Source organism: Vulpes lagopus, chromosome 5 (assembly GCF_018345385.1).
Source record: "Vulpes lagopus strain Blue_001 chromosome 5, ASM1834538v1, whole genome shotgun sequence".
NCBI classification, from domain to species: domain Eukaryota; kingdom Metazoa; phylum Chordata; class Mammalia; order Carnivora; family Canidae; genus Vulpes; species Vulpes lagopus.
The window spans coordinates 10,890,092-10,916,576 of record NC_054828.1 but is presented as its reverse complement, the minus strand read 5'-3'; the positions used below and the strand labels follow the sequence as shown (position 1 = coordinate 10,916,576).

Here is a 26,485-nt window from a genome sequence, read left to right as displayed (position 1 = left end):
CCCAACCCTGAACTTGGACTCCCCAGTCTCATTTCCCACCACTCCCCAGGTGGCCAAACTCAACCCATTTTCTGCTTCTGAAACTTTGCTCTGGAGATTCCCTCTACCTAGTAACCCATCCCCCCCAAACCTCAAGGGGCTGACCCAAGTTCATCACTGTGACAGGACTGTCATAGGATGACCAAGGACAGCACTCAAGCACAAAGGTCCCATAAATACTTCTCCAAGGAATCCCAGACCCTAAGCTAAAGCAGCACCCCCTGTAGCCATCCCGCCTGGGCTGTCGTCTCTCCGGTGGACCTGTCTCAGGACCTGACTGAACACAGAGGGTCTGTTCTTGGTCTCCTGGACTCAGCAGCCGAGCCACTTAAGCCAAAACAGTACCTCGCTAACCTCAGTGTCTCCTCTGCAGGGGACCCTCTTTTGATGGTCAGACACAGGCAGGGCAGAGCATGGAGGTGGCCCATCTGTGGGGCCTTTCTTCGGTCATTCGGGGGCAGGTAAGGTGATGCCAGCACAGATGGCGGGCGGCTCTGGGATGAGTCAGGAACGAAATCTGACCCTCCCCGTGGAGCAAGCGGGGCCTGAGAGGTAGTATCAGTCGATCTGGGGTGGGGACAAGTGGGGGGAGTGGGGAGGGGGCCCTGGGCCAGGGAAGGCAAGCAAGCAAAAGGCCACCCGCTTCTATGACAAAATGTTTAATGTTCCATAATGTGCAGATTCTGAGTGAAGAAGGCCCATTAAAAATCAACGAGCCGTACATTCTGGTGACAGAGCAGCCGGCCTTTCCCCCTCCAGTCCCGCTGAGAAGCAAGTCACTGCAGGGAGATGGCGCTGTGAGAACATCGTCCTCGGTGTGCTCCCCAGGAACACACAAGAGTGAATGCCCCGGTGTCATCCCGGGGCCGGGTAAGACAGCTACACAGGAGAGAACCACAGACACACACATGACGAGAAGACATGAGGGCCACAGTGGGCCAGGGAAGCCATGGAGCACACGTGTGGAGGTATACACAAGAAACGTGAGTGGGCCGGGGGCGACGGGCTCGGGGTTCCTTGAACAGAAGGGCCTGAGAACCCAGGAGACCTCATGTGCCTGCCGTGAAAATCCAGGTGTGTAAACCTGTGCACAGGAATGAGAGTTCAGATGCTCCCAGTGAGCAGTAAGGCCGAGGACGCAGACACATACGTGGGGCCCGCGAGTAGAATCACGGAGACACAGGGACCCACAAAAGGCCCAGAGCAGCAAGTAGAGGGGTGGTGGGGACTCCACCCCGAGGGCTCCCGGAAATTTGCTCGGGTGGGGGCAGCCCAAAGCCATGGGAGTCCAAGGGTCTAGGAAGGCTCAGGACGGGGAGGACCCAGCTCTGCTGCAGACACCAGGGTCCCCCCACTGCCGCCGATGGCTTCTGAGGTGCACAAAGTGGCCAAAGGCATCAGAAGGGTTTCCTCAGGCCTCGCTGCTGCTGCCACCACCTCCGATGCAGCTGCCACGCTCCACCCACACGAGGCGGGCCTGCTCCTGCAGGATGCGGCCACGCACCACCTTGGCCAGCTCCTCAGAGTGGCCCCATGCATGCGCTGGCACCTGTACCCAGGAACAGGGCAGCCCCCAGAGCACCTGCTCCGAGCGGTGGCACTGCCGCAGCAGCTCTGAGTCCCGGCAGCCCGGCCGGCCCAGCAGACCCCTGCTGGAGAGAGCGGATGGGCAGTGGTCAGAGCATTGGGCAAGGACAGACAGGGACACAGAGACAGGCCAGGATCTGGAGAGCCAGAGAGAGAACAGGACAGATGCAGAGAGACAAGAGGAGATGGCAGAGACAGAGACAGAGAGACAGAGATATCCAAAGAAGAGGAAAGGCTGGTCCCACCCCCCACCTCTTCCTTACCTGACTTCCCGGACATTCTTCTCTGTCACCTCCACGTGGATGACAATGGGGTAGATCTCGTTCTGGACTAGCTCCCGCACACCCCGTGCGCCCAGCTCCAGCAGGCAGTGCTTCTTCTCAGGAGATTGAGGCTATATTTTACTCGGGCCCAGAGACACGAACCTCCCTGCCCCCCAGGGCCCCAGGCACAGCCCTCTACGGGGCCTGTGTCCCCCTCCACAAGAGCCTTGGCGACAGGGAGGGGCAGGAGGCATGGGGAAGTCAGTCACATCCCACTCTGAACCTCAGGCTTGCCATCAATAGGATGGAGCTAACCCCACCACCACCCCCATCTCTGGCAGCCCCTAGCCAGCCCCCAAAGTAGCAGTGGATCTGAGATGGGATGGACCAGCCAATCACCGCAAAGGTGACCCATGTATGACTGGCCCAGCCTCCCATTCACAGGTGAGGAAACAGGCCCACGGACATGTAGGGACTAGCCCAGCACCTCTGCAAGTGAGCAGCACAGGCCTGCACTCAGACTCTGGCTCTCGGCCCAGAGGCAGCCCCCCACCCCAGCACCTACCTTCCCAACAGACTCCTGGATGGCACGGAGCCTGCTGCCCAGCCCAGGGGTGGCAGGCTGGGCCTTGGGGGCTCCAGGTGCTGATGATGAGCACTGTTCCTCCCCAGACAGGCTTTCTGCAGAGCAGTGAGAGGCAGGGAGGAAGGGCCAGTGGGCCTGGCTGTCCACGAGGTGTCACCCAGCCCTCCCCTCCATGGGCACAGACTCACCTGCTGGGCACACTTGGAAGTCCAGCCGGGAGTTGGGCAGGTCTAGCAGGTTGCGGATGAGCCGGGGCGCCAGGCACTCAGGCAAGAGCACCACAGGCCGCAGGGCGGACACCAGCAGTGGCCGCACCAGGCTATAAGGTTTGAGGCTCCGCTCTGGCTCTACAGCAGGGTGGGGTACAGAAGAGATGAGGGTGCAGACAGGGTCCCCAGCTCCTCTTCCATCTTCTCAGGCGCCCCATCTCTTCTCCCTTCCTAAGTCCACGCACACACGCGCACGCACACCCACACACACGAGGCAGAGCTGCCCCCTCCTGGCTGGCACCACTACAGAAGTCTCAGGCCCCATCCCCCACCTCGCCCTTGCCCACTCCAGACCATTCTCCTCTTAGCAGCCAGAGTCAGATCCTGTAACTCCTCTGCTTTCAATGTGCCAGTGACCTCCTGTGACCCTCAGGAAGCCCACACCCTCCACAATGGTGACCCAGCCCTGCCAGAGCCTAGAGAGGCAGTGAGCCTTTGCCCCAACACTTGCCTCCAATCACAGGGCCTCAGCTTGACTTGGGGAGGCCCAGCCCCACCCCAGCATCTCCTGGCCCAGATAATCCCAACTCTCCTTTCAGAGCCCAGGCTCTACCTTCCCCGGCCCCACACCGTGCATGTACCCCCAAAGCATCAGGTTCTCCTCCAGCACATGAGTCATACTTTGTATTTATGTTCACAGATAGGATTATCTGACTGGCAGGCAGCAGCCCCACGAGGCAGTTTGCTCTGAGGGGAGGAACCACGGTGTCTCCTGGACCAAGCACAATTCATGACAGAGGTGGTGTGTGAAAGACACTTGCTGTCCTGGTGCCCTGCACACACATCACACATGGCTGTACCTCTGTGCCTTTGCACAGCCAGGCCTTTGCCCAGAACCAACCTCTCTTCATCCCTGAAAACCCTACCTCTAACAATTTCCCTTTCAGGGAGTCTTCCCTAACTGCCATCTTCTTGCCTCTCAGAATTGCTGCTCCTTCACCTGGGCTCCCCCAGGTCCTCCTCCCTGATCTGACCCAAGGGCTCCCCCTGCTGCCTCCAGAGACCCACTCAGGGGTCTCCACGGCAGCCGCCAGCACACACGAGAGAAGCACAGCTACACCTGCTCCTCCAGACAAGAACAGACCCATGCTCACTGCGCGCCCCAAAGTCATACAGACCCACAATCCCACATGTGCACACATCTGCCTCCTCCATGTGGCTCCCTCAACCCTGGTGGCCCATCTCCCCCTAGGGGGAGCCTGTCTCTCAGGCCCCTAGATGCCCTGCTCCCCATGGAAGCCCCATAGCAGGCTCTTTCAGGCCAAAGGAACTACCACGGCCCAAGGACCCCCAATGTGCACACTCGTGGACACCGTGACCAGCACAGGACGTGCCTCTGCACTGGTACGCTCACCTGAGCAGGGCTCCAGCAGCAGCTGCTCTGGAGGATCCCCTGCAGAGCCTCCCACATGCTTGGGCTTCACCAGCCTGAGCTGGTCCAGGGCTCGCTTCTTCAGCTGGGAGGGGAAAAGAGGAGCACCTGAAGGAGGAGCACCTCAGGGAGGAGAGGATGAAGGAGACCCCCAGCAGAGGGGGCCCGGCTGCCCTTGCTGTCCAGGCTCCATGGAAAGGCCTGGGTCAGCAGGAGAGCCACCTCCCTACATGGCCCAGTGCAGCTTCCCCATTCCACCCCACCCCCAGCAGGAGGCAGGTGAGGGCAACATCCCTATGGGCCCAGGGAACCCAGGGAAACAACCCTGTCAGAGCCAGTTAGAGCTAGAGGTGCCTGAGGTCTACCCCACGCTTTACAGGTGGGGAAACTGAGGCCCAGGAATCCAAGGAAGCTAATGTCACATAAGAGACAAGCTGTGGGACCTCTTCCAATGAATGAACAACGTGACCTCATGTAAGCAGAACCCCAATGACAGCCCTAATTACACCAACAGCCACCAGGTGTCAACTGGCCACAATGTGACAGGCACTAAGCCCCAGATGTCATGAAGTCACTGCAGCCCGCAAGGCAGGCCACATAACCTCCCCCCGTTTTACAGAGGAGGAAACACAGCCGCAAGGGAGGGCCAGGTGCTGGTCCAAGGTTGCCCAGCTGGCATGTGGTGGAGCTGGGATTCAGGCCCAGGCAACCTGGCTCCAGAGCCCAAGTCCTCATCCCCTCTAGCACCGTGGCTTCACTTTGCCCATGTGGACATGAGGAGGCTCACCCAGCCAGGCCCTTATCCAGGGGACTGGACAAAGGGGGTGTGATTGCCACTCAGTCAAGTGCTTATTATGGCCAGGCCTGCTCCTGCACATGGGGCCCCCACTACCTCCTTCAGTCCTCTGAACTACCCTGGCCAGAGAGCCCAGCTACTGCTCTGTGTGCCGGGCATGTGGAGGACGATCAACCATGTCCAGAGGAAGGAGTGAGGTGGGGGCCTCCCTCTTCTCCTCCCCCTGGGGCCGCCAGAGAATGGAACCTGGCCTCTACCTTTGGGACCCCACTCCCAGCAGCCCCTCATCCCAAGCCGTTGCCAGCCCGCCCAGCACCACTTACATTACTTCGGGACCCTCGGTGGCGGCTGGAGGGTAGGCCTTTCTCCTGAACTTCTAGGAGCTGCTGAGCTCTGCAGGGTAGGGTGGGGAGTAGGGATCATATCACACATTTGTAGGGAGAAAGGGAGCCCTTACCCTCAGTCCCCTTATGCTTTAGCAGAGAATCGTGAGGGACCATGCAGGAAGAGAGGAAAAATCTCCCATCCTGGTCCTGGCTCCCTGTGTGACCTGTCCCCAGACTCCTGGTTCTGCGTCACCTTTGATAATTGGGCACAGTGCCCCGGTCCAGGTCTCGCAGTGTGAGGGGGTCAACCCGCGTGCACAACCACTCCTGCCGCCGCTTGTACGCCGGGTCCATCAGACGCAGGATCTCTTGGGCTTTCACACACAGGGCATGAGGGTCTGCGCGCTCAGGCAGGGTGAGATTGGCTCGAATATAGAAGGGCTCAGTGCTCAGCCCCTTTGTCCAGGCATCTAGGGCCTCATGGAAGGACTGACAGGCTGGACATGGCAGGGCAAGGGCAGCAGGGAGGGCAAGAGGAGGACAGAGTCAGGGAACAGGCCCCTTTCAAGGCCTATGCTGCCAAAATGCTATGTTCCCCTTCTTAAAGCAAGAGTCTGAGGCCCGGAGAGGACAGGGACCTGCCCAAGGCCACCAAGCCTACTAGGAACAGAACCAGACCTTGAACCCAGGTCTCTGGACTCCTGTCTAGTGTTCCTTGTCTAGAAGACGGACAAGCAGCAAGGGGGCAGCATTGCGGGAGGGCAGAGCACTGCTGAGAGTCAGGTAGCTCTGTGTGTGTGTGTGTGTGTGTGTGTGTGTGTGTGTGTCTGTCTGTCTGTCTGTCTTCCTCTCTCTCCTGCCTCGGCTGTCCGGCCTACACAATGGGCTGGGTGAGCTGTCTCTTGGGCTGTCAGCTCCACCCTTCTAGGACTGGAAGTCCCCAGTTCCTCCCTGCCCTGGGCCAGACTTACCCTTGAAGTCCATCAGGAAGGGGAGCGTGGACACCTGGCTCCAGGGCAAGGTTCTCTGCTGGACCTCACCTTCCAGGCCTGCCCCCTCCAGGCCAGCAGCCTCTGCCGGTGGCTGAGAGAAGACCCAGGCAGGCATGGAAAGAAGTGAGCTTCCCAGGCAACACAGCCCTGGGGCTAGCAGAAAACTGGGTGGGGATGATCTGTCCCGTAATTCCGATGCCCCTGTCTCACAGGGCATCTATCCAATCAGACCCTTCTCCCATCAACAGGACTCCCCGCCCAGGGTGGCACACCTGGCTTTTGCCACGTGGGCTTGCCCCACCTCCCACCCCGGCCCAATCAGATCTAATGCGCTGCTGGTTGAGGTAGGGCAACCCACAAGTCATTTCCGAGCCTGCCTCGGCATCGGTCAACCCCTAGAAGCTCCGCCCAGGAACCTACACCCACCAATCAGAGGGCGTCCCGCCCCAGCTACTGCATGGCTCCACCCCCAACCCGAGGAGTGGGACCTCACCTCTCTCGGCTCCGCCCTGGCAGACCCCGGCCCGGAGAGCACCCTCCGCACCACGGCCCCAGACCAGCTGTCCCCAAGGAAGGACAGGCCATCTAGGCCCTTGTCATGGGGCTCAGGCCCCCCCGGCGGGCTCCGGCAAGACACTCGGATGGCCAGAGACCTGGGAAGGGAGAAGGGAGATGGGAATCAGAGTTCAATCAGGATTTGACTCAGTTCAACCTTCTTGGGAGAAGCAGCACAGCAAACCGCCCCTCCTCGAATGTGCCATGACTCCCACCCCAGGGAGGGGGGGGCACCGCACCTGTGGTGCCACTGGAAATGCCCTTCCCCCTCATCTCTGCCTGGCAAATTCTGCTCATCCTTCAAAGCTCAGTTCCAAAGCCACCTCTCCCTCCCAGACCCCTGCAGGTGGTGGGGTCGGGCCTCCTGCGGGACCACACCATCTGCACCTCGCCGGGAGAAACCCCCTCAGAACCAGCGTGCTATCATGGTCAGCTCCGGGATCCTAGCACCAAACACAGTGCGTGCATGGCACAGGGCAGCTGACTAATAAAAGCTCATTCTGCTCACAGTTTAGGGAGGAAGGTCACCATTAGAACACAACACAGACCAGAGACGGTCACAGCGGGCCATGGGAGCAGCTTCCCAGAGGACGGGGCTGCAGGGCGACGCCGTGGTGGCGAACCTCGGAGGCGCCTCGGGACTAGACAGAGGAGGTGGTGTTCCAAGCTGAAGGGCTGGCAGAGGCAGAGGTGTGGAGCGCAGAACGCAGGATGTGTGGAAGGACTGAGTGACAACAGTAATAATAGCAGCAGCGGACACTTACTGAGTGCTCCCCATGTGCCAGACGCCATGCTAAGCTCCTTGTCCTAATTAACTAATTTACCATCATGGGAAACAGCTCCCAGAAAAGGCTAGCTGGAGCCAGCCTGAGGAGGGCACAGAATGAAGGCGTCTGGCCTTCCTCTTGTGGGCAGAGGAAACAAAGTGGCACCCAGATCCCCATCATAGCAGGGCTCTTCCTGCCCCTGGACAGAACTGGTGAGTCCCTGTGGCCAGCTCAGAGACAACTGCCTGGAATTCCCTTCTGTGACCCCCCTGGCCAGAGCATCAGCGAAGAGGAGAGCCCGAGTGTCCTCTCACCTCCCCACTCCCCCTGGCAACTGCAGCCCACACAGCCACACTGCCCCCTGCTGCCAGCATGGCGTGGGCAAGGATACAAGGGCTCTAACCCAATCAGCCCCCATGTGGGGTGGGGGGTGGGTGGGGGGGTGGGGGGTCTCTGACCTTCCTGGAACCTTTCCAGGCTCCTATTCCCTCAGTCAAAACAGAGCCAAACCTGAAGGGCTGCGACTGGACATGGGTGCCAGAGGCATCTGCACTGCCTTCATAGGCAACCTCAGCCCCACCCAGCTCCGGTGCATTGATGTGGCCCCACCAGAGATGGGAGGGTGGAGGCTGGGCCTGGCTATGCTGCCCCAGGGCTGGAGAAACAGTCCCGCTGCACACCCCAGCTTAACTGGACAAGTGAGCTGACTGCTTGATTCTGTCCCCACATCCATAAAGCCAGGACAATGACGTCAGTCTCCCACTGTGGGTGTGAGGGTCAGACAAATGTAAAGATAATGCAGGTAGAGGTGGGAACCAGGGGGCTCCAGGGAACGTCCAACTGCAGGCCTGAGCCCTGGTTGTGAAATACACAAGGTCACGGTCAGCGTGATTTCTGATTAAAATGGAATAAAAAAATGTAAGCCAGCCTGCCTTCAAGTAAATCCAGCTATTGTCTCGTGATCCTTTTGCTTCGGGCATGTGCCCTGGGTGTCTGTGGGGTGCGGTCAGGGGCGTCTGAACAAAGTGGGACCGGCTGGGACTCGGGGGCCAGATGGCCTGGTTGCTTAGCCTCTGCTCCTCGGCAGCCCCAGGGGCATCCACCCCCCGCATCGGAGGGCTGGGTGAATGACACGTGGAGCGCTCTTAGAACGTGGAGTAAGACTGAGGCCCAGTAAAACTCAGACATCTACTGTTAGCAAGTGTGATTCAGAACAAGTCACCTGTCTGTGGCTCACACTTTCCCCACCTGTTTCAAACCCACAGACAACCGAGCATCAGGGCCACCCCAGGTGAGAGCCCAGACAGCAGCCTGCACTCAGCCCTTCGGGGTCCCACCTGCTTGCCCCTCACCCCTTGCCCCTGGCATACCATCCCCACCCCCAGCCTCTCAATCCCTGAAACCCCAGGTTTTCCTGCTCTTCCCACCCATGCGACTCCGGTAGCACCTCCTTCAGGACATCCTGGCCCAACTCCCTGAGGGACGGGGTGACTTCTCTGGGCCTCTACTGCCCCCCCGGGGGAGGGAGAAGAGTCCACCTGGGGGCTCCCTGGGGCCAGGTCCAATTGGGTCCCTCTCAGCTACAGGCTTCAGACAAGTGCACAGGGGTGGGGGAAAGAGGAACAGAGTGGGGGGCGGGGGCTGCCTGCCCCAACCTCTGGACTCCTGGGTCTCTAGCAACACAACCTGTGACCGGTAGGGGTACCCACCTACCAGCCCCTCCCCTCAGTGTCTAGTCAGGAGGCAGGTCACAGAGGGAGACGGGGCCAGTCCTTCATTCCGCCCACTCTGAGCAGTGTGTGTAGCCTCAATATGTTCTCCCCCGCCCCAGTGCACTGTGGGAAGACCCCCAGGCAGTGCACATGACTGCTCTGCTCCAGGCCAGGGACCCATGAAGCTCAGGTTCAAGTCTGTCGCATAAATTATCTCATTTAATCCTCCCAACAGCCCCCTGGGAACCATCTGTAAGCCTCCATGTTGGAGAAGAGGGAAACTGAGGCACAGCAAAGTTATTACTTGACGAAGGTTGCCCAGCCAGTGGGTGGTGTAGAGCAATGACCTCTCCAGGCAAGGTGGTCAGTGCCAGAGATTCAGTGTCCATGTGACCTACCAGGGAGACCCACCCTGACACTCGCCCAGCAACCCTCTCCCAGTGCTCACCCTGCTCAGCGCCCCCATGCACACTCTCTGGCTCTTCCTCACTATCTCCCCACCTGCCCGGCCTGGCTGTCTGTCCAGCCTCCAGCCTGCCCCAGCACACCCACTGTCCCGCACCCCTGCCCTGCCCCAGGGCCTGAGGACTCTGGAAGGGCAGAGGAGACTGGGAGGCTGCAAAGGCCCAGCACGCAGTGAACACGAACCACGAACATGAGTTGAAAGTAGCTCACGAGAAGGAAGGTACTTTGGAATCTCCGACTCCACCGAGCGGCCTTGGTGACAAATTCCTGACTGTCCTCAGGCCTCCTTCTCATCATCTGTATGAGGGGGCTAAAAACACCAGCCCTGGGAACTGAGCAGCAGCAGCAATCACAATACAAGGAGCTACCGTCACCACTCACTCTGAGCCAGGCACTGTCCCAAGCGCTCCAATGGAGACACTGGAACCCACGACAACTCCATGTCACAGAGCGGGAGACTGAGGCCCTGGGAAATGTAGTGACTTGCCCAATATCTCCCTGTAGCAGGTGACAGAGCCCCAATATCTTTCTTCCCACTGTGCTCTGCGCAAGAACAGCGGCCTGGACGCACACAGGCTGCACCCCACCCGCCAGTCCAGGTCTCCCCACCTCCCCACCCATCTATCTGCATCTTTCCCTCTCAGTCCACCATCCCTGCCCCCACCCCAATCTGCGTTCTACCCCGTGTCTCCCTCCTCCCCAGGAACTACAGAGGTGGCTCTTGTGATCCCGGGGCCTCAGCAGGGACTGGGCCAGAACCTCCAGCTCCGGTGCCCCCTGGACAGCCGCCAGGACCCCTGTGCTGGAGGAAGGGAGGCAGGCAGGAAGGGAGGCGCCTCCGCCCCTTCCCCCAGAAGCACGTCCTGCACTGGGAGAAACAATGTCCTACTGGGCCTGCTGCCGGAGGGCAGGGGTGGGGGCAGGGGCCCAGCCAGGCTGCTTCGGGCCCATCCTGCTCTGCCCCGATTTCTTGTGTGACCTGTCATTTCTATCCCGCATCCCCACATTCTGGCTCTGACCTTCAGTGCTTCCTCTGCCCTTCCCAAAATCCCAATCTGATCGGGTCACCATGGACCTGGGCACCCTGGCACTTTCCAGCTGTGCCACCTCAGGCAAGTGGCTTGACCCCTCTGAGCCTCAATCTCCTCTATAAAACAGGAGTAATCATAACAACACCCACCTCCCCCAAACAGGGAGAATGCTGTGAGGCAGCCAGCAGTCACAGCCAAACCTTGCCATGTTTCCCGGAGTGTACAAGCCAAAGTCCACACTTTCCCGCCTGACTCACAGCCAGCCTGACTCAGCGCCGCCCCGGCCCCGGCCCCTTCCCCCTCCTGGCACAGCCACCCTCTGCCCTCTGCTCTTCCCCAGCTGCCCTCCCTCCCTGAGTCCGAAGGCCACGTTCTCAACACGGCCTCCTCCATTGCCCGCCCTCCCCAGACCCTCCAGTGACCAGGGAGGTCACTCATCAATCAACAATGACAGAGCACTTCGCCTGCAGCGCGGCTGAGCTGATCTGTTTCATGACTCCTGTCACGGGCTTGTGGCCAGCACAGCTGCAGGGCTCCCACAGTGGCCCCACCCCACCCACAGCACAAAACTTTGCTGGGAGGCCCCGACCTGCTGGGAGCTCAGAGTCCGGGGAACAGCCAGCAGAGGATCAGTAGGGGTAACGATGACCATTCAGGTACGGGTAACGATGACCATTCACTGAGCACCTACCGACACGTCTGGCAGAGCAGGGTGCTTTACTGACTCAAGTCCTAGATCCCCAAACACCCCCATGCAGAAGAGATCACGGGCCACCTTCAGCAGAGGAAACTGAGGCCCAGAGAGAGAAGTGACCAGCCCGGGGCACCAAGTAGATGAGAAACAGTGATGGGATTTGAATCCCAGGTGTCTGTCTGAAAACCTGAATATTTTACAGTTGCATGAGGCTTTGGCTTAGCCGCTGATCCCCCCACCCCGCACTTGTCCCCCAAAGTCCCCCATCTGCCTCCCCCACCCCCACCCCCACCCCCCCAGGCAGCCACAGTACCTGTTGAGGAGATCCAGGCCACAGCCTCTGGCCAGGAGGCCATCAGGCTTCCCCAAAGGCCACACGCTATCGGAGGATGAGGATGAGGAGAGGCCAGGAGACCAGGGCTTAAGCGTCACACTCCCTGGGGGGGGGGGGGGGTGCGGTGAGGGGGGACTGAGGCTCTGGGGTGCCAGACCAAGAAATCGGGGCAAGCCAGGGCCCGTGGGAAGGGGTGAGCCCCTCAAGCCCAGGGACTGCCCAGGACCTTGGCAGGTTTGAGGCCCCAAGCACACCAGACCCACTGGGCTCAGGGCTGGGCCAGGGCCAGCCCCAGAATGACCCTTCAGTTCCCCAGGAGAGGATGGAGGGCAGGCTGGGACCGGGGAGCCCATATGGCGCAGCCAGGTGTGAGAACAAGGAGCAGGCCTGGGCTCAAGGTGAGTGGTGAGGCCCAACTCCCCAGGATCCTCCCAAGCACAGTCACCCTGCCTGGCCCAGGGCACAGTGGGGCCTCAGGAAAGAGGGCCGAGGGCAGAGCTGGCCATGTAGGCCTCAGGTGGGCTGGAAAGCCATCCCCCACCCCAGATAAGGCCACCCACGGAGTCCCTGAGGGCCATTACCTGTGATGTCGGACATGCTGCTGAAGGACCTGAGGGGGCGGGGGAGACAGAAGCTGAGGCACAGAGCATACTCTGCCCTCCCCTACCCGCTCCCCCTGCACCCTGGCCACCAAGAGGTCCTGCAGCCCCCAAGCCCATGTGGGGGGGCCCAATCCCAGGGCAGCTGTGCCAACCAGCTCCCCTAAACTCACAAGGTAAGAAGCTAACGTCCTTCCCCCTCAGATGCCCCCTGGCCTGGCCTGGAATGCCACCGCCTCCTGGAGGCCTCCCCTGACCTCTCACCCCCTCACCTCACCCCTACTTTCTGCCTTTGTCATTCACCACTCCCATGTCTGCTCCCATGCTCATACACCCCAGTCCTGGTGGACTCTTTGGTCCAATCAATCACGCCCATGTTGATCACAGCCTCGGGATAGGCACCCGTAAGGGAATACATTAAGGGCAACGTACTGGGCCACCGCTGGGACGGGAACCATATGCCAGGACGCAGGCCGTCCCCCTGCCCTTGGTCTTACCACCAGTAAACACAGCCTGGTGTTTCTGGACTGTATTTGCCGCTTGTAACTGAACACGGGGACTGCTTTCTAGCCTGAGGTCCCGGACCCCTTGGAACATCCTCCACGTTCCCCAGTCCCAACACCTAGGCCTCCCCCCAGGTTTAGGATGGTTGAGGCTTGCCCCCCAGTGGCTCTCTGGCTAGTGCTCAGCAGGGGCTCAGCCCACTCCGCCCATTGGCCTTGGCTTAGCCCCTGACCCAGGACACGATTATGAATCCTGGGAAGCTGGGTCCCAAGAGCTCCAGCCATTTAAGGCAGTCAAAGGAGGCGCTGGCCTGGCCCTGACACTGGCACTGGGGATTCTGGGAGGTGGCCATTTCGAGGCGTGGCAGCAGCATCTCCTGGAGCCTTGACTGTTCTCTCCCCACCCCGTTTACCTCTTAGGGGGTGCAGGGTCCTCCTCACGCTGCCGGCGGAGGATGGAGCCAGCGCTTGGGGGAAAGGGCAGGATGGAGAGCCGGTTGATCTCCTTCTCACTGTCTGTGGCCTCCTCCTGCCAATGGCCACAGTAGGGTCTGGGTCACCTCCACCATGACCCCTGCACCTTAATGTGCCTACTTTGTGCCCCTTCCATAGGTACCAATTAGGGCCCCGGGTGGAGGTGGAGGGCTCTGCGGGTGTGCAGTGAGGGTCCCAAGTCTCCTGGTACCCAGGCCCAGCACCAAGCTGGCTCTGGGCGAGCTTATATGAGGCAGTCAGCCTTTGGGCACCTCAGGTGCTCGCATGTGAAACAGGACTGCGCGTTAGTGAGCACCAGCAGCATCCGCACCCTGCGCCCGCCACATTCAGGGAAGGCAGGTATCTTACCGAGGTGTGGGGCTCAGATCCCCCCATGACAGCCGCCTCCCCAGCTGCTTCCGGGCCTCCCAGTGGCAGGGGGAACTCGCTGAGGCTCCAGGTGCTGCTGAGGTTAGAGCACAGGGAATGGGAGGAGGTACAAGCCTGCAACAGGAAGGAGGAGGGTGGAGGTGAGCAGGGCAGGACAAGCGCCAACCACAGTCATTTACTGAATATCAGGAACAAGGACACAGCAGAGAACCAGACAGCTGGATCCCTGCCCTCATGGAGCTCACAGCCCAGAGGAGACAGACTGTAAACAAGCAGACAGATAAAGGAAACAACCCCGAACTACCAAGGGAGGAGGGAAGGAAGGTGTCCAGGGTGGGGAAGGCACTCAAACGGCCCACCCTACTGGGGGCAACACAGTGCTTTCCAGAGAAAGTGTGGTTTGGACAGAGGACATGAGGATAAGTAGGTGTTGAGCAGATAAAGTTGAGAAGGATGGTCTGGGCAGCTGGAATGGTATGCACAAAGGCCCTCGGGCAGGACTGAGACACAGTCCAGGAATTAAAAGATTGTGACCCAGAGAACAAGGTTAGAGGGAGGAAGGGGCCCACCCTTCAGGCCTCGCAGGCAATAAGGGGCTTTGTCTTTACCTAAAAGCAGAAAAGCCACTGAGAATTTCAAGAAGTGAGAAGTGAAGGATGCACGCTTCCTTTGTTCTATTCCTCCAGGCTCCATGCACCAGACACGGGGCCAAGGGATCATCTTTAAGCAAACCCAAGATAGGAAAAGGCAGAGATCCTGACAGAGGTCCAAGGACTAGTATCTGGTTGAAAGGGGTGCCGGCTGGCTGTGTGACCTTGTGCCAGCCCCTGACCCTCTCTGGGGCCTATCATCATACAATGAGCAGATTGAACTAGCTGGTCTCTGAGGGGCTTTCAGGCCCTTGTGCAGCTGGATGTCTCCAAGTGTCCACAAAAACCAAAATCAAAATCAAACTATTCCCCTAGTGCCCCAGGAGCAAACCCCAGACTCAGAAACCCATGCACCTCTTTCCTGCCTCCTGATACAACAAGCCCACCCCAGCTGAGAGCTCCCCCAGACCAGCACATTCTTGACCCACGGTGAGGGTCCCATCAGAACCCCCAGATTTCCTCCCAGGGCCAGTATTGTCCCATGCCCAGCTAAGGGTTCCCCATGGGGCCCGTGGAGCCCCACCGCCGGGCTGACATCTCCCACCAGGTCCTGCACATTCCCAGCCTGGCCAGGAGCTCCCGCCAGAAGCCCAGCATTCCCACTGCCACCCTTGTTCCCCTAACCCTGCACACCTTGAGGCAGGGCCCGCCCTGCACCCGTTGTAGCTGTGCCTCCAGCAGGGCCTTCGCACCCTCCAGGCTGGTGAGCATGGTCAGCAACTCGTCCCGCTCAGCCTCGAGGCCCCGCACCTGCTTGCGGTACTGGTCCTTCTCGATGAGGCTCTGTGAATACTGCAGCTGGATGCGGTCACGGCTCTGGATGGCCTGGGGAGAGCGGGCAGTGGGGTGAAGGGGCCACACTGGCCCAGTCGTCCTGCCCTCTACCCTCTCAGACAGGGGCAGGCAACAAAACCATGGGCAAATGGGTACAAAGCACTTCCTGGGTGCCGGGCCCGGTGCTAAACATCAGCTCGTTTAATCTTCACGCGAACTTTCCAAGGTGGAACTTTCCAAGTTCTCTTTATTCTCATTTTATAGACAGCCTGACCAGCAGGGACAGAGCTGGGATTCAAACCTGGGGCGGTGGAGGTGCACAGTCCAGGGTCATACTATTTCCCAAGAGCAACCCACCATGTGCCCCGGGCTTGACTCACAGCATCCCAGCTAGTGGAGGAGCTGAGATTCAAACCCAGCACACCGCACCCAAAGTGCTTGTCCCCACCATGAACACCAGAGTCCCTGGGAGCTGGACCATGGCCAGGACCTGTCACCCAATGCCTCAGTGAGAGTGTAGGGACAGAGACAGCACAGGTTCCTGGGCCCACCAGAGACCACCAGGTCACCTGCACTTTCCCCACACCCACCAGGGGCCCCTGAGGCTCATTCTAATGTGTAGACGTCAACTCCTCCAGTGGGATTCGAACTTGGTGCCAGGACAAAACCTCCTGCCCATCCCCCTGCGTGGAGAGCCCTCCACAAGGAAGGGGGGGACCTACAGGAGATGGCTTGCCCTGTGGCCTCAGGAGATGAAGGCCATGGTACCCAGGGAGCCAGAACTCTGGCGAATTTCTTCAAAGGCAAATATTTGCAAGCACCAACCTGTGTCAGCCTTGTCCTTGATGTGGAGGGCACAGGGGATTCAGAAACAATAGGTGCCAGGACCAGCCTTCCTGAACGGGGGCTCAAGTGAGGCAGGTGTGCTCAGGGGGGGTGAGGCTGATGGATCTTGAGTGCTCAAGGGCCTGAGTCTGTGCTTCTGCAGGCCTACTTGCCCCTCCCAAATCAGTCCTGCACCATGAAAGCCTCCAGCTACAATCCTAGTCCCGTCCACTTCTCCTCATATGAGAACCAGCGTCCAGACTCACCTGGTCCCGCTCCTTCTCGATCTCCTCCAGCTGGGCCAGGACCGTGGCCATGCGGTGCTTGTACAGGTCACAATCCTTCTGCAGTGTGCGATGCTTCAGCCGCAGGTCCTCCATCTCCTGCAAGTACTGTGGGCCGGGCGGGGTAGGGTGAAGCGGGGCGGGACGCGCCCAGGTCAGACCACAGGGCTGGGGACCCAGTCAGCTTAGCCTGAGCTTCAACCTCCCCAGCTGGGTAGCCTGGGCCACAGACTGACTTCACCTCCCTGGGTGCCTACCCTGTAAAATGGGGATAACACTAATAACGACACCCTGCCGACCAACCTCAGCCTCCCTGACCATGCTGTTCCGCTTCCGGCACAGTGCTGACCCTCTGCTCCGTCAAGTAACTGACTTAGGAAGATGTGCACAGAGTACTGTGGTCTCCCCTGCCAGAGTTTACCCTTCACAGGGGCAGAAAGCTCTGTTTTATTTGCTGGTGTATCTCAGTTTTCGAGAACAAATGGATGCACATGTCTTAGCATGGTGCCTGGCACACAACAGATGCCCCGAGCAGGTGGGTTAAAGCACCATGGCGATGCCCAGCACCCTCCCCTCTCCAGGATCCAGGCTGTTAGCCAGGAGGAAGGTGGGGACAAAGCAGAGACAAAGCAGGGGGCAGGGTAGGGGTCAGGAGGGCTGCTACCTTGTCCCGCAGCTCCTCAGCCCACTGCAGCTCCCCCTGCACGGCATGCAGCTTCTGGCACAGCTCCTGCCTGCTGTCTTGGGCCTCCCGCCAGTCATGCTCCAAGATGTCCAGGAGGATGCGCTCTGAGCCTGGGGACCCCAGCCTGCTGGCTTCCTAAGGATCACAGTTCAGAGGCTGCCTCAGCCTCAGGCCCGGGGCCCACAGTGACTGTGGCAGGAGGGAGGGGGACTCACAGCCCTCAGCCCTGCCCCACTGGCTCTGCCACCTTGGCCAAGGGCCTTGACCTCTCTGGACCTCCATTTCCCGATCTGTAGAGTGGGTGCGGCCCACAGCCCTGAGCACCCTCCAGGGAGCATCTCGGGTGGAAATGAAGTAAGTGGATGAGGGCGTGCTTGTACAAATTGGCCCAAATTTTATTCCTAAACAAAAACCAGGCCCGCTAGCTCTTGCTCTGGCTCCCACCCACCGCCCAGGGCAGCTAATGAGTGCTATTTCCAAAGCCTATCTCCCCTCAACCACATCAACAAGGGCTTCACAGGAGCTGAGCCTGGCCCAAGTGGATAGACCACAGGCCCGAGATGCAGCCCAGAGACCCACACTCTAGCCAGGCACCCTAACCCTATGAAATACAGCAGAGTCCTGACTCCCATCCCCCACTCCCTGTGTAGAGCATTGGCCAGGCAGCAGGCCCACCCTGCCACTGACCCACCACTGACCTGCCACAGGACACCAGGCAAGCCCCAGGGCCACCCAGACTTCAGGAGTCTGAACCTTTCCAGGGTTGCAGACTCCCCTACAAATCTGAGGGAAGCAGCAGGCCTCTCCCCACAAAAAATGCTCACATGCAAAAATCAGATGCAGTTTCAGGAAGTTCAGAGACTTCTTGGGGCCACCCACAGGCCCCAGACCAAACACCCAGGGAGAGCCCAGCACAAAGGACCCTCCACTCTGAGCTTAAGACAAGAGCCAGCCAGGATTCTGCCTCCAGCTCCAGAACCTCACTCTCCAGGCCTCAGGAGGATGAGCGAGCAGCAGGCTGTCTGACACCCCCCACTGCACACACCCCCTCACGGCCCCGCGCACCTGCTGTAGGCCCTCCTGCAGCTCCTGCAGGGACGCAGTCAGCCGCTGGTTCTCGGCCCGAAGCTCGGACACTAGGTCCACGTTGTCTGGTTCCTTGTCTTTCTCCTTGTCCTCGGCCCCGGGGAGCGGGCCCCTGGCCCTCCGCAGCAGGCTGCACTCCTCCTCCAGCCGGCTCACCTTGAGCTTGAGCTGATCCACCTGGGGCCCAACACAGGGATCAGCCCCAGGAGGGATACAGTCCGGGGAGGGGCCACCAGCAAGGCCATGGCTGTCTCCCGTGGCCTCCAGGGTTCCCCGAGCAGGAGTCCTCCCCGGACTGGTCTATGAAGAAGGGACAGGCTGGGGAGTCCCAGGGGAATCTGCTTCAAGGACTTGTGGGCAGGGGTACTTCACCCCCACAGACTCATCTGTCCCATAGCTCCAACACTGAGCGCAGGTGATGCAGCCCAGTGCCAAGGAGACACAGGAGGAGGACCGTACCAGCAACAGAGAGAGCCGGGGCCTGGGCCCAGCTCTGCCTCCAACTCAGTGTGACCATGAGTGAGTCCCGGCCCCTCTCTGTGCCTCGATCTCCTCACCAGTGAAATGGGCCCCCCTTTAAGACAACAGATGGGTAGAGGCCTTCAAATTCTCACAGGCTGACTTTAGAACTGCCAGTGGGTGTGACGGTGGCTGTTTTCACAGCTTTCTATAAAATCCCTGAACTGGGATGCCTGGGTGGCTGGCTCAGCAGTTGAGCATCTGTCTTGGGCCCAGGGCATGATCCCAGGATCCCAGGATCGAGTCCCACATCGGGCTCCCTGCATGGAGCCTGCTTCTCCCTCTGGTTACATCTTTGCCTCTCTCTGTCTCTCATGAATAAATAAATAAAATCTTTAAAAAATAATAATAAAACAAAAAAATAAAAATAAAATAAAATCCCAGAACCCCAACCTGTCACCAGTTTAGTGCATGCAGCCAGAAGCTGGCCCAGGGTGGTAGGTGGGCAGCTGCGTGACGGCCTGGCCCAGAGTGACACGCACACACAGTCTGCTGGATGATAAGCACTCTCAGCCAGAGTTATTTTCCATGTGGGGTCCAAGGGCGCTGGGCAGTGACAAGAGCAGCTGCAGGTGGCAGGCCACAAAATGAAGTCACTGTTGGGATAAGGACACAATGACCTCTGGTGCTCTGCACAGGCGTGCCAACGTCTGGTGCCCTACAAGTGCCCTGGCCTCTCTTGAAAATGGCCTGTAGCCCCACACCCCTCAGTCAGGCAGGGTCACACACATACACACACATACACACAGACACACACACCACACACATACACACACCACACACATACGCACACACACACCCGTGGGTCTGGATGCTGGGTCAGGCAGCTCCACTCCTCCTCCACAAAGGACTCAAAAAGAAATTCATGACTCTCACATTCCTTTCCCCTCACAAAACATGCTTTGTGAACCACCAGAGAAAGACAGCTAGTTACAAGGGCTGTAGTCACACCCTCTCCGGCGAACTGCAGCCACACACCACGGCCTCTGGCCTGACCCGCGGCCAGCAGGCGCCCCGACGAGCTCAGAGACAGGGCACTTGGGAATCTTCCCCGAACACCAGGAAACACGGATGCATTTAATCCTGGTGTACAAACTCACTGAGCACAAAATTATAGCATTCGGTCCTTAAGTTTATGTTGCTCAGAAATAACAGCTCATTAAATTTGCACCTTATAAAACACAGTATTAAATCACAGCCACCGCACACCTGCCCGTGGGGGAGAGGGGACCCAAGCGGCCAAGACAGGAATCAGCAGCCGTTCTGTTCATTTCCATCTGCAACACCTCTGTTACTTTTTTGGCAGAAAAGCTCCAAAAAAGTAAGGCAAGTTTCTGCTAACTATGTTTAAAGAAAATCTTATCTATTGGTTGAAGTTCATCCCTTACCTTGTGTTCCCTAAACCAGGGAAAAGCAGTTACTATCTGCCCGGGGGCAGGTGACCTCACCCAGGATGGTCATAAGAACATGCACCTGCAGCTGACCTGCAGACACACAGAGGCACCTCCCCCTCCTGTTCTTCACGCCCCTACCACACCCAGGAAACCCCAGACAACTGTACACAAACACACACACATACACACACACACACACACACGACACCCCACCGCACCCCCCGCCCAGGCACATACACACTTCTGCCACTGCAGGGGACCCAACCGAAAGGTGAAACAAGCCATGCCCCTCCTGACTCCCCTGGGCTGGTGACCGTCCTACTATCCTGAGTAGCAGACCCTTTTCTTCCAGGAAAACCTCACTGCAAACCCCACATATGTTTCAGGAAAAGCAGATGTGGTGAAGAGTGGGGGGACCCTAGGCCACCCCCAGCAGTGCTGACAGCAGAGTCAGAAATCCTTCACTCTTGGGATACTGGGAGAATGCTCTAGCCAACCTCTCAGGGCCTGTTTCCTCATCCAGAAACGGGGCACTAACAGTGTGCCCCGCCCCCACCCGCCCCAAAGGAGCCGCTAAAGAAGTCAAGTAGCTGGTGCGGGGCAAGCACTGAGGACCGAGCCTGGACACCAGGTACCGTGGTTCCAGCAGCCGCAGCCGCCACCTCCCATGAGGACGATAAGGCAACAGAGGCACAGGGAGGAATCCGTGCCAGTGCCACCCTCTGCTCAAGCTGCCGCCAGTCTGCAAGCCTCCGACAGCCCCATCTCACACCTAACACCAGGCCGATGCTCAGATGACAGCCTCACGGTCACCTCGTACCCTTGCATTGGCCACCTACACTCCCAAACAGGCCTGGTAGCCCTTCAACTAGCGGCCTCAATGCCCCCGACCAGGACTCTCTTCCCCAAACACCCCAACACCGGTACCTACGGCCTCTCATGTGCCCCCCGTCGTCCGCGGTACCCAGCATACCTGCTGCACCACAGCGACAGGAGGCTCATGGGTGAGGGGGCTGCAAATCACAGCCAGAACCACCCCCCCAGGGGGCCTCGCACGGTATCGGTGGAGAGAGCGTCCTGTGTGCTGCTGGCACCGTTAAATCCTCAACAAGCACTGGCTCACTAAGCCCTCTGGACAACTCCCTGCAGCACCGAGACACCAGCTCGGCCCCCCAACAAGGTCCCAGTAAGGAGCCGAGAAGGCAAGGCTCGGTTTCTCGGCCTGTACATGGCGCAGCCACACTCGCCACCCAGAAGAGGGGAGATGGCACCTGGATGGGAGGAGGCAAAAGAGTGTCGTCGTGGGGCAGGGGCCAGCGCCGGGGCTAGCCGATGTGGTGCGCAGCCAGGTTGGGCTGCTCCCCGGCTCAAGGGCTCTGTGACCTTGAGCGAGGGCCTCCGTGACGCAAGCCTCGGTGTCTGTGCTTCAAAACGAAATCTGGTGCCTGGTGCCTCGGTGGGATAACCTGGGTGTCGCACGGTCACACTTAACGACAGCGGCTCATGACAATACAGGTCTGAGCCCAGCGGCGCAGGCCTCCATGCATCTCAAACTCTTGGTTTTAAACTTCTGGAATCCTCACTAACCAGGGCTGCTTCTTCACCTCAGCAATGGGCTACCTTGGGCTGGAAAACTCTTGACTGAGGCGGCTCTCCTGCACGCTGCGGGCTGCTGGGTGCCCAGAGCACACTCCTCATTGTGACCACCAAACATGTTTCCAGACACAGCCAAGTGTTTCCAGCGGTGGGCCATGTCACCCCCAGTTGAGAACCACCATCATAACTCAATGAAGTCAATGCTACCAACATCCTTGTGTTACAGATGAGAAACTGAGGCACAGGCCGGAGAAGGAACTTGCCCCAGGGTACAGCAGCCAGCAGATGGTGGCTCTGGGACACAGGCCAGCTACCACACAGCAGGCAGTTGTGGTAGAGGTTGCCCCTCGCCCGCATCCCCTCCCACCCGGCCCTCGGCCCCCAGCACCTACCGCCAGCTGCAAGTCCCGGCTGCGCAGCACAGCCGAGTTCTTCTCCTCGCTGAGCTGTGCCAGACGCATGGCGATCATGTAGTTTTCATCCTTGAGCCGCAGCAGCTCCAGGCTGCCCGCCTCCCAGTCCTCCCGCAGCCGCTGGCAGCGCTCCTGTGCCTGCTGCTGTTCCCGCAGCCGCTGCTCCAGGCCTGCCCGCTCCTCCTCTAGCACCCGACCCCGAGCCTGCAGCTGCTGCTCCCTCTGCAGCTGGCTCTTGCGAGCCTCCCGCAGCCGTCGCACCTCCGTCATCAGGAACTGGGTCAGGCCCTCTGGCCCCTCCTCATCTGCCAGGGACAGGGGAGAGAAGCGGTCAAGCCAAGCAGATAAAATCCTGGGGGAGAGCAGCCTGCACGGGAAAACCCAGACTTTAAACACACTACATGGCAATTCTGGAATGTAGTTTTCTAATTCCGGAGTAGAGAAACCTTCCTAATCAAGATACAAAATTTAGAACCTGTAAGAAGAAAGATGGACAAATCCATACAAAAGTTTTTTAACTTATGAACAACGTAGGGGAAAAAATGTAACAAAAGAAGTTAAAAGATAAACGGGAGAAAATATAACAAATATAACAAGACTCCAAGCCACAATATATAAAGAGTTCCCACAAGTCAATAAGAGCTATAAGAGAAAAAAATGGACAAATCCATATAAAACTGTTTAAGACTTCTAAATAATCAAAGCTATAACAAAAAAGTTAAAACGTAAGAAGCAGGGATGCCTGGGTGGCTCAGTGGTTGAACATCTGTCTTTGGCTCAGGGCGTGATCCCGGGGTCCGAGATTGAGTCCCACATCAAGTTCCTTATGGGGAGCCTGCTTCTCCCTCTTCCTGTGTCTGCCTCTCTCTGTGTGTCTCTCATGAATAAATAAATGAAATATTAAAAAAAAAATAAAACGTAAGGAGCAGAGCAGAAGAAAATATAATAAATATTAACAAAGGATTCACAGCTCCAGTATACAAAGAACTCCTATGAATCAATAAGAAAAAACAAACCAAATAAATATGGGCAAAAACTACTAATAGGTAAGTTCCAAAACAAAATTGGTTAATAAACAAAGGAAAAGGGATCCCTGGGTGGCGCAGCGGTTTAGCGCCTGCCTTTGGCCCAGGGCGCGATCCTGGAGACCCGGGATCGAATCCCACATCAGGCTCCCGGTGCATGGAGTCTGCTTCTCCCTCCGCCTGTGTCTCTGCCTCTCTCTCTCTCAATCTGTGACTATCATAAATAAATAAAAAAATAATAATAATAAAAAAATATATATATATTTAAAAAAAAATATATTTAAAAAAATAAAAAAATAAAAAAATAAACAAAGGAAAATATACCCCAACTCACCATCAATCACTGATATAACAATAATGATAATAGTAGCCATGAACATTTGGTTTCATTCTTTCTGCCAAGTAAGTATAATAACTTATTTAATTTCATGACAACAGTATAAAGTAGGTATTATTATTATTATAACCACTTGAAAGACAAAAAAACCCTAAGGCACAGGAAGTCATTTGCCCAAGGTTTACTAACTAGTAAGCTGTGAACTACATCTCTCAATGAAGTACAAACTGAAAATATTATTTTTGATGTATCAGACTGGCAAAAATGTTTTTAAGTGATCTCCAGGATTCATGAGGGTACAGCAAAATGGGCCCTTATACACTGTTGGTGGGATAAGTATTCATTTAACACTTAAAATTTTACTTCCCAGATCAGCTCCTCCATTTGCACAAACATACACATACATACAAAGATGTTCCCAGCATCATCGGTAAATGTTACAAAACTAGAAACAAGCTGGCTGTCCATGAACAGGGGATCTCTTAAATGACTTATGGCGCAGCATCGCTAATAAACATTTGCGGTCATTTCAAATAAGTGTACCAAATGTGCAAGAATCACTAAAATCAGTTCTCAGGAAAAGTGAAAACCGGAGCAACTCATGTAGGATGGCCCCATGAGTGTGTGAGTGTGCGTGTGTGTGCAAATGCAAAGAAAAAAGAGGACTCACCCGGCTGTCAGCAGCCAAACTGAGCTAAACGAAAAAGTAAAGATCTTTTCTTTTTATTCTAAAGTCGCCCAGAGTGTCTGATTTACACAGGAAACTGCAAACTCTGTACGCCTGACACATACATGTCTGAAAATAATTTTAGGAGGAAAGAGCCATGATAAACGTGCAGGCTCTGAACTCAGACTAAATGGATCAGAATATCAACCTGGGCAAACTGCTTCAGGTCTCTCCGTGCCTCAGTTTCCCTATCTGTTCAACAGGGATAATGGAAGCGCCTTCCCGACAGGGATGGGGTAAGGAACCTCTGCACTGGCGTCCGAGGCGCCAGCAGCTGCTGCGGACTCACTCACCAAGGATCATGGAGCAGCGCTGGGCAGGTTCCTGGCCTGTGAGCAGTGTGAAGTGCTCCGGGTAGTAGAACTCCAGGGCTTCCAGGAAGGCCTCGTATCCCCTCTTGCCACGGCAGCGCAAGATATCCATCAGGCGCCCTAGGAGTGGCAGGGGATGCCCCAGGGTCAAGGTCAGGGCTTCCCCCAGTGCCTAGCCACTTCCTCCCCCTTTCTCTCCCTGTGCTTCAGGGCCCACATTCCCCAGACTTTTTGTTTCCCCAGATTTTTGAACCAGTGACACACACAGGGGCCTGTCTCAACACATCAGTGGGGAGAGCCTGTCTGCCACAGCCAGGAAGGCCAGGACCCTCCGGCCGTGGCACCTGTGCTTTGACCCATCCGCAACCCCCAGCCTGCCCCCTCCCCTCAACACACAGATACAGGGCCAGCAAATACTCCCGGCCTTTCCAGTGGCACACAGGAGCCCCCGCTACCCCAAAAGCAAACTACTCTTATTTCTCCAACGGGTCAATGCCTGAAATTCCACCATTAGAGCTTCATCCCTTTGCTAACTCTAGTTCAAAGACACACCCTGTGGGAGAGGGCACCCTCACAAAGTTTGACGGATCTTGAGACCTTAAGGAAAAACGGCTCTCCGGGCAATGTGTGGCGCACAGAGGGAGAGGGCAGAGAGAACCCAAGACATCAAAGGCACAGGAAAGGTGCCCGGAGGTCCCAGATCAGGCTGCGCTGGCAACCACATCCAGCTCCCACTCTCAAGCGGGCCCAGGAAGTGGGAGGAAGCTCCAAGCCCGATAAAGCGCAGATGCCCGAGGGGGCACCGCGCGGCCGGCCGCTGGGTCGCGGCGGGGGTCCCGCAGGAGGCAGGGCGGTGGCGCCTGACCCCGCCTCCAGCGCCAGGGCTGCGCGCGCCGATCCGGGGAGGGGGCGCTCAGCCCGGCCCGCCCGACCCCGCGCCCCCGGGCTCACCGGTGCGGTTGACTCGGCACGGGAAGCGGTAGGTGCTCAGCACCTCCTCCTCGTCCTGCTCGTCGATGACCCGGCACTGGCGCAGATACGGCGTCAGCTTGGCCGGGTTGAGCGCGCGGGTCAGCCGGTGCCGGACGCCCTCGATCCGCTCCCACAGCGCGTCCTCCTCCGCCTCGGACCCCGAGCCGGCGCCGGCCTCCTCCTCCGCCTCTGCGGCCTCGGCCCCGCCCGGCATGGCCGCGTCCTCGGGGTCTGCGGGCCAGGGGCGCGCGGGGTCAGCGGGGGCCCGGGCGGGGTGCGCCGCCGATCCCCCGGGGCGTCGCCGCGGGACCCGCCGCCCGTCGTGGCCGGAGCCCCCGCGCCGCGCCGCCGCCCCGGGACGCGCCCCGGGACGCGCCCCCGCTCACCCGGGCTCCCCGGGACTCACCCCGCACGCCGCAGCCGCCTCGGACTCCCGGGTCCGCGCTCGGGCGGCGGCTCCGCCGGCGCAGGGGGGCGGTGTCCGCGGCGCCCCGGGCTCCGCCCCCGTGCCCGCGGCCGCCCGGGCTGCCCGGGCCCCCCCACATCGCGCGCCGCCCGGGCCCAGCGTCCGGCCCCGCCAGCCGCCCGCACGTCCGCCCGCACGCCCTCCTCCCGGCCCTCCGGCCGCGCGCCTCCCCCCGCTTCCTGTTTCCCGCCGGCGCTCCCGGCCCCGGCCCCGCGGGGTCCCGGCGGCCCGCCCACACCTGCCCGGCCTCCGGGAGGGCGGGGCGGGGGCGGGCCACGCACGCTGCCCCGGCCGCGCCGCCGCGCACCTTCCCGCCCGCAGGCCGGCCGCGCGGGGCCGTCCCAGCAGCACGCCCCGCGCCCCGGCGCCTCGCGGAGCCCCCACGCGCGGGCGCCCCGCCCCGCCACGCGCACCCGCTCGGCCCCGCGGGCCGCGTGACCGTGAAGTGCGGGGCGAGGGCTCCCCCGCTCACGGGACCCAGGGGCCCCCCAGAGGCTTCCCAGGTCTGAAGCACTTCCCCGGCCCTGCTGGGAGCAGCACGGTGCACCCGTCCTGAGCCCGGCCGGCCTCTGACCTCCTGCTCTGGGCAGGTGAGCAGATGCTAGCCCTCTTGGGCCTCGGTGTCCCCAGATAGGCCGCCAGCCCTGGCACCTTCCCTCCAGCTTCA

General features: G+C 58.9%; 1 protein-coding gene across 2 annotated transcripts; it reads right to left on the bottom strand.

Annotated features, from left to right (window-relative positions):
• Window positions 1–682: 682 nt before the first annotated feature.
• Window positions 683–25,924, bottom strand: CARD10 (caspase recruitment domain family member 10). 2 transcript variants are annotated; one of them, XM_041755911.1, is made up of 21 exons: window positions 25,759–25,924; window positions 25,332–25,583; window positions 24,363–24,500; window positions 21,960–22,285; window positions 18,038–18,235; window positions 16,952–17,107; window positions 16,270–16,395; window positions 15,038–15,229; window positions 13,734–13,868; window positions 13,304–13,419; window positions 12,370–12,398; window positions 11,768–11,891; window positions 6,724–6,883; window positions 6,210–6,321; window positions 5,492–5,735; window positions 5,236–5,305; window positions 4,099–4,201; window positions 2,664–2,822; window positions 2,455–2,570; window positions 1,890–2,002; window positions 683–1,691 (listed from the first exon to the last, which is right to left on the bottom strand). In XM_041755911.1, exons 1-21 carry the CDS (start codon window positions 25,895–25,897, stop codon window positions 1,451–1,453), a joined length of 3,249 nt encoding a protein of 1,082 aa, XP_041611845.1. In that variant the 5' UTR covers window positions 25,898–25,924; the 3' UTR covers window positions 683–1,450. The 2 variants fall into 2 exon arrangements, with proteins under 2 accessions (XP_041611845.1, XP_041611848.1); XM_041755914.1 differs by having other exon boundaries at window positions 683–1,688.
• Between the last annotated feature and the right edge of the window lie 561 nt (window positions 25,925–26,485).

Excerpts from the sequence above, each read along its gene's own strand:
- CARD10 (XM_041755911.1), bottom strand. The coding sequence starts at position 25,897 with ATGTGGGGGGGCCCGGGCAGCCCGGGCGGCCGCGGGCACGGGGGCGGA. Across the intron at positions 5,736-6,209 it reads CTTCCTGATGGACTTCAAGG|CCTGTCAGTCCTTCCATGAG; the intron begins GTAAGTCTGGCC and ends TGCCATGTCCAG. Across the intron at positions 2,823-4,098 it reads GCTGCTGGAGCCCTGCTCAG|AGCCAGAGCGGAGCCTCAAA; the intron begins GTGAGCGTACCA and ends ACCCTGCTGTAG.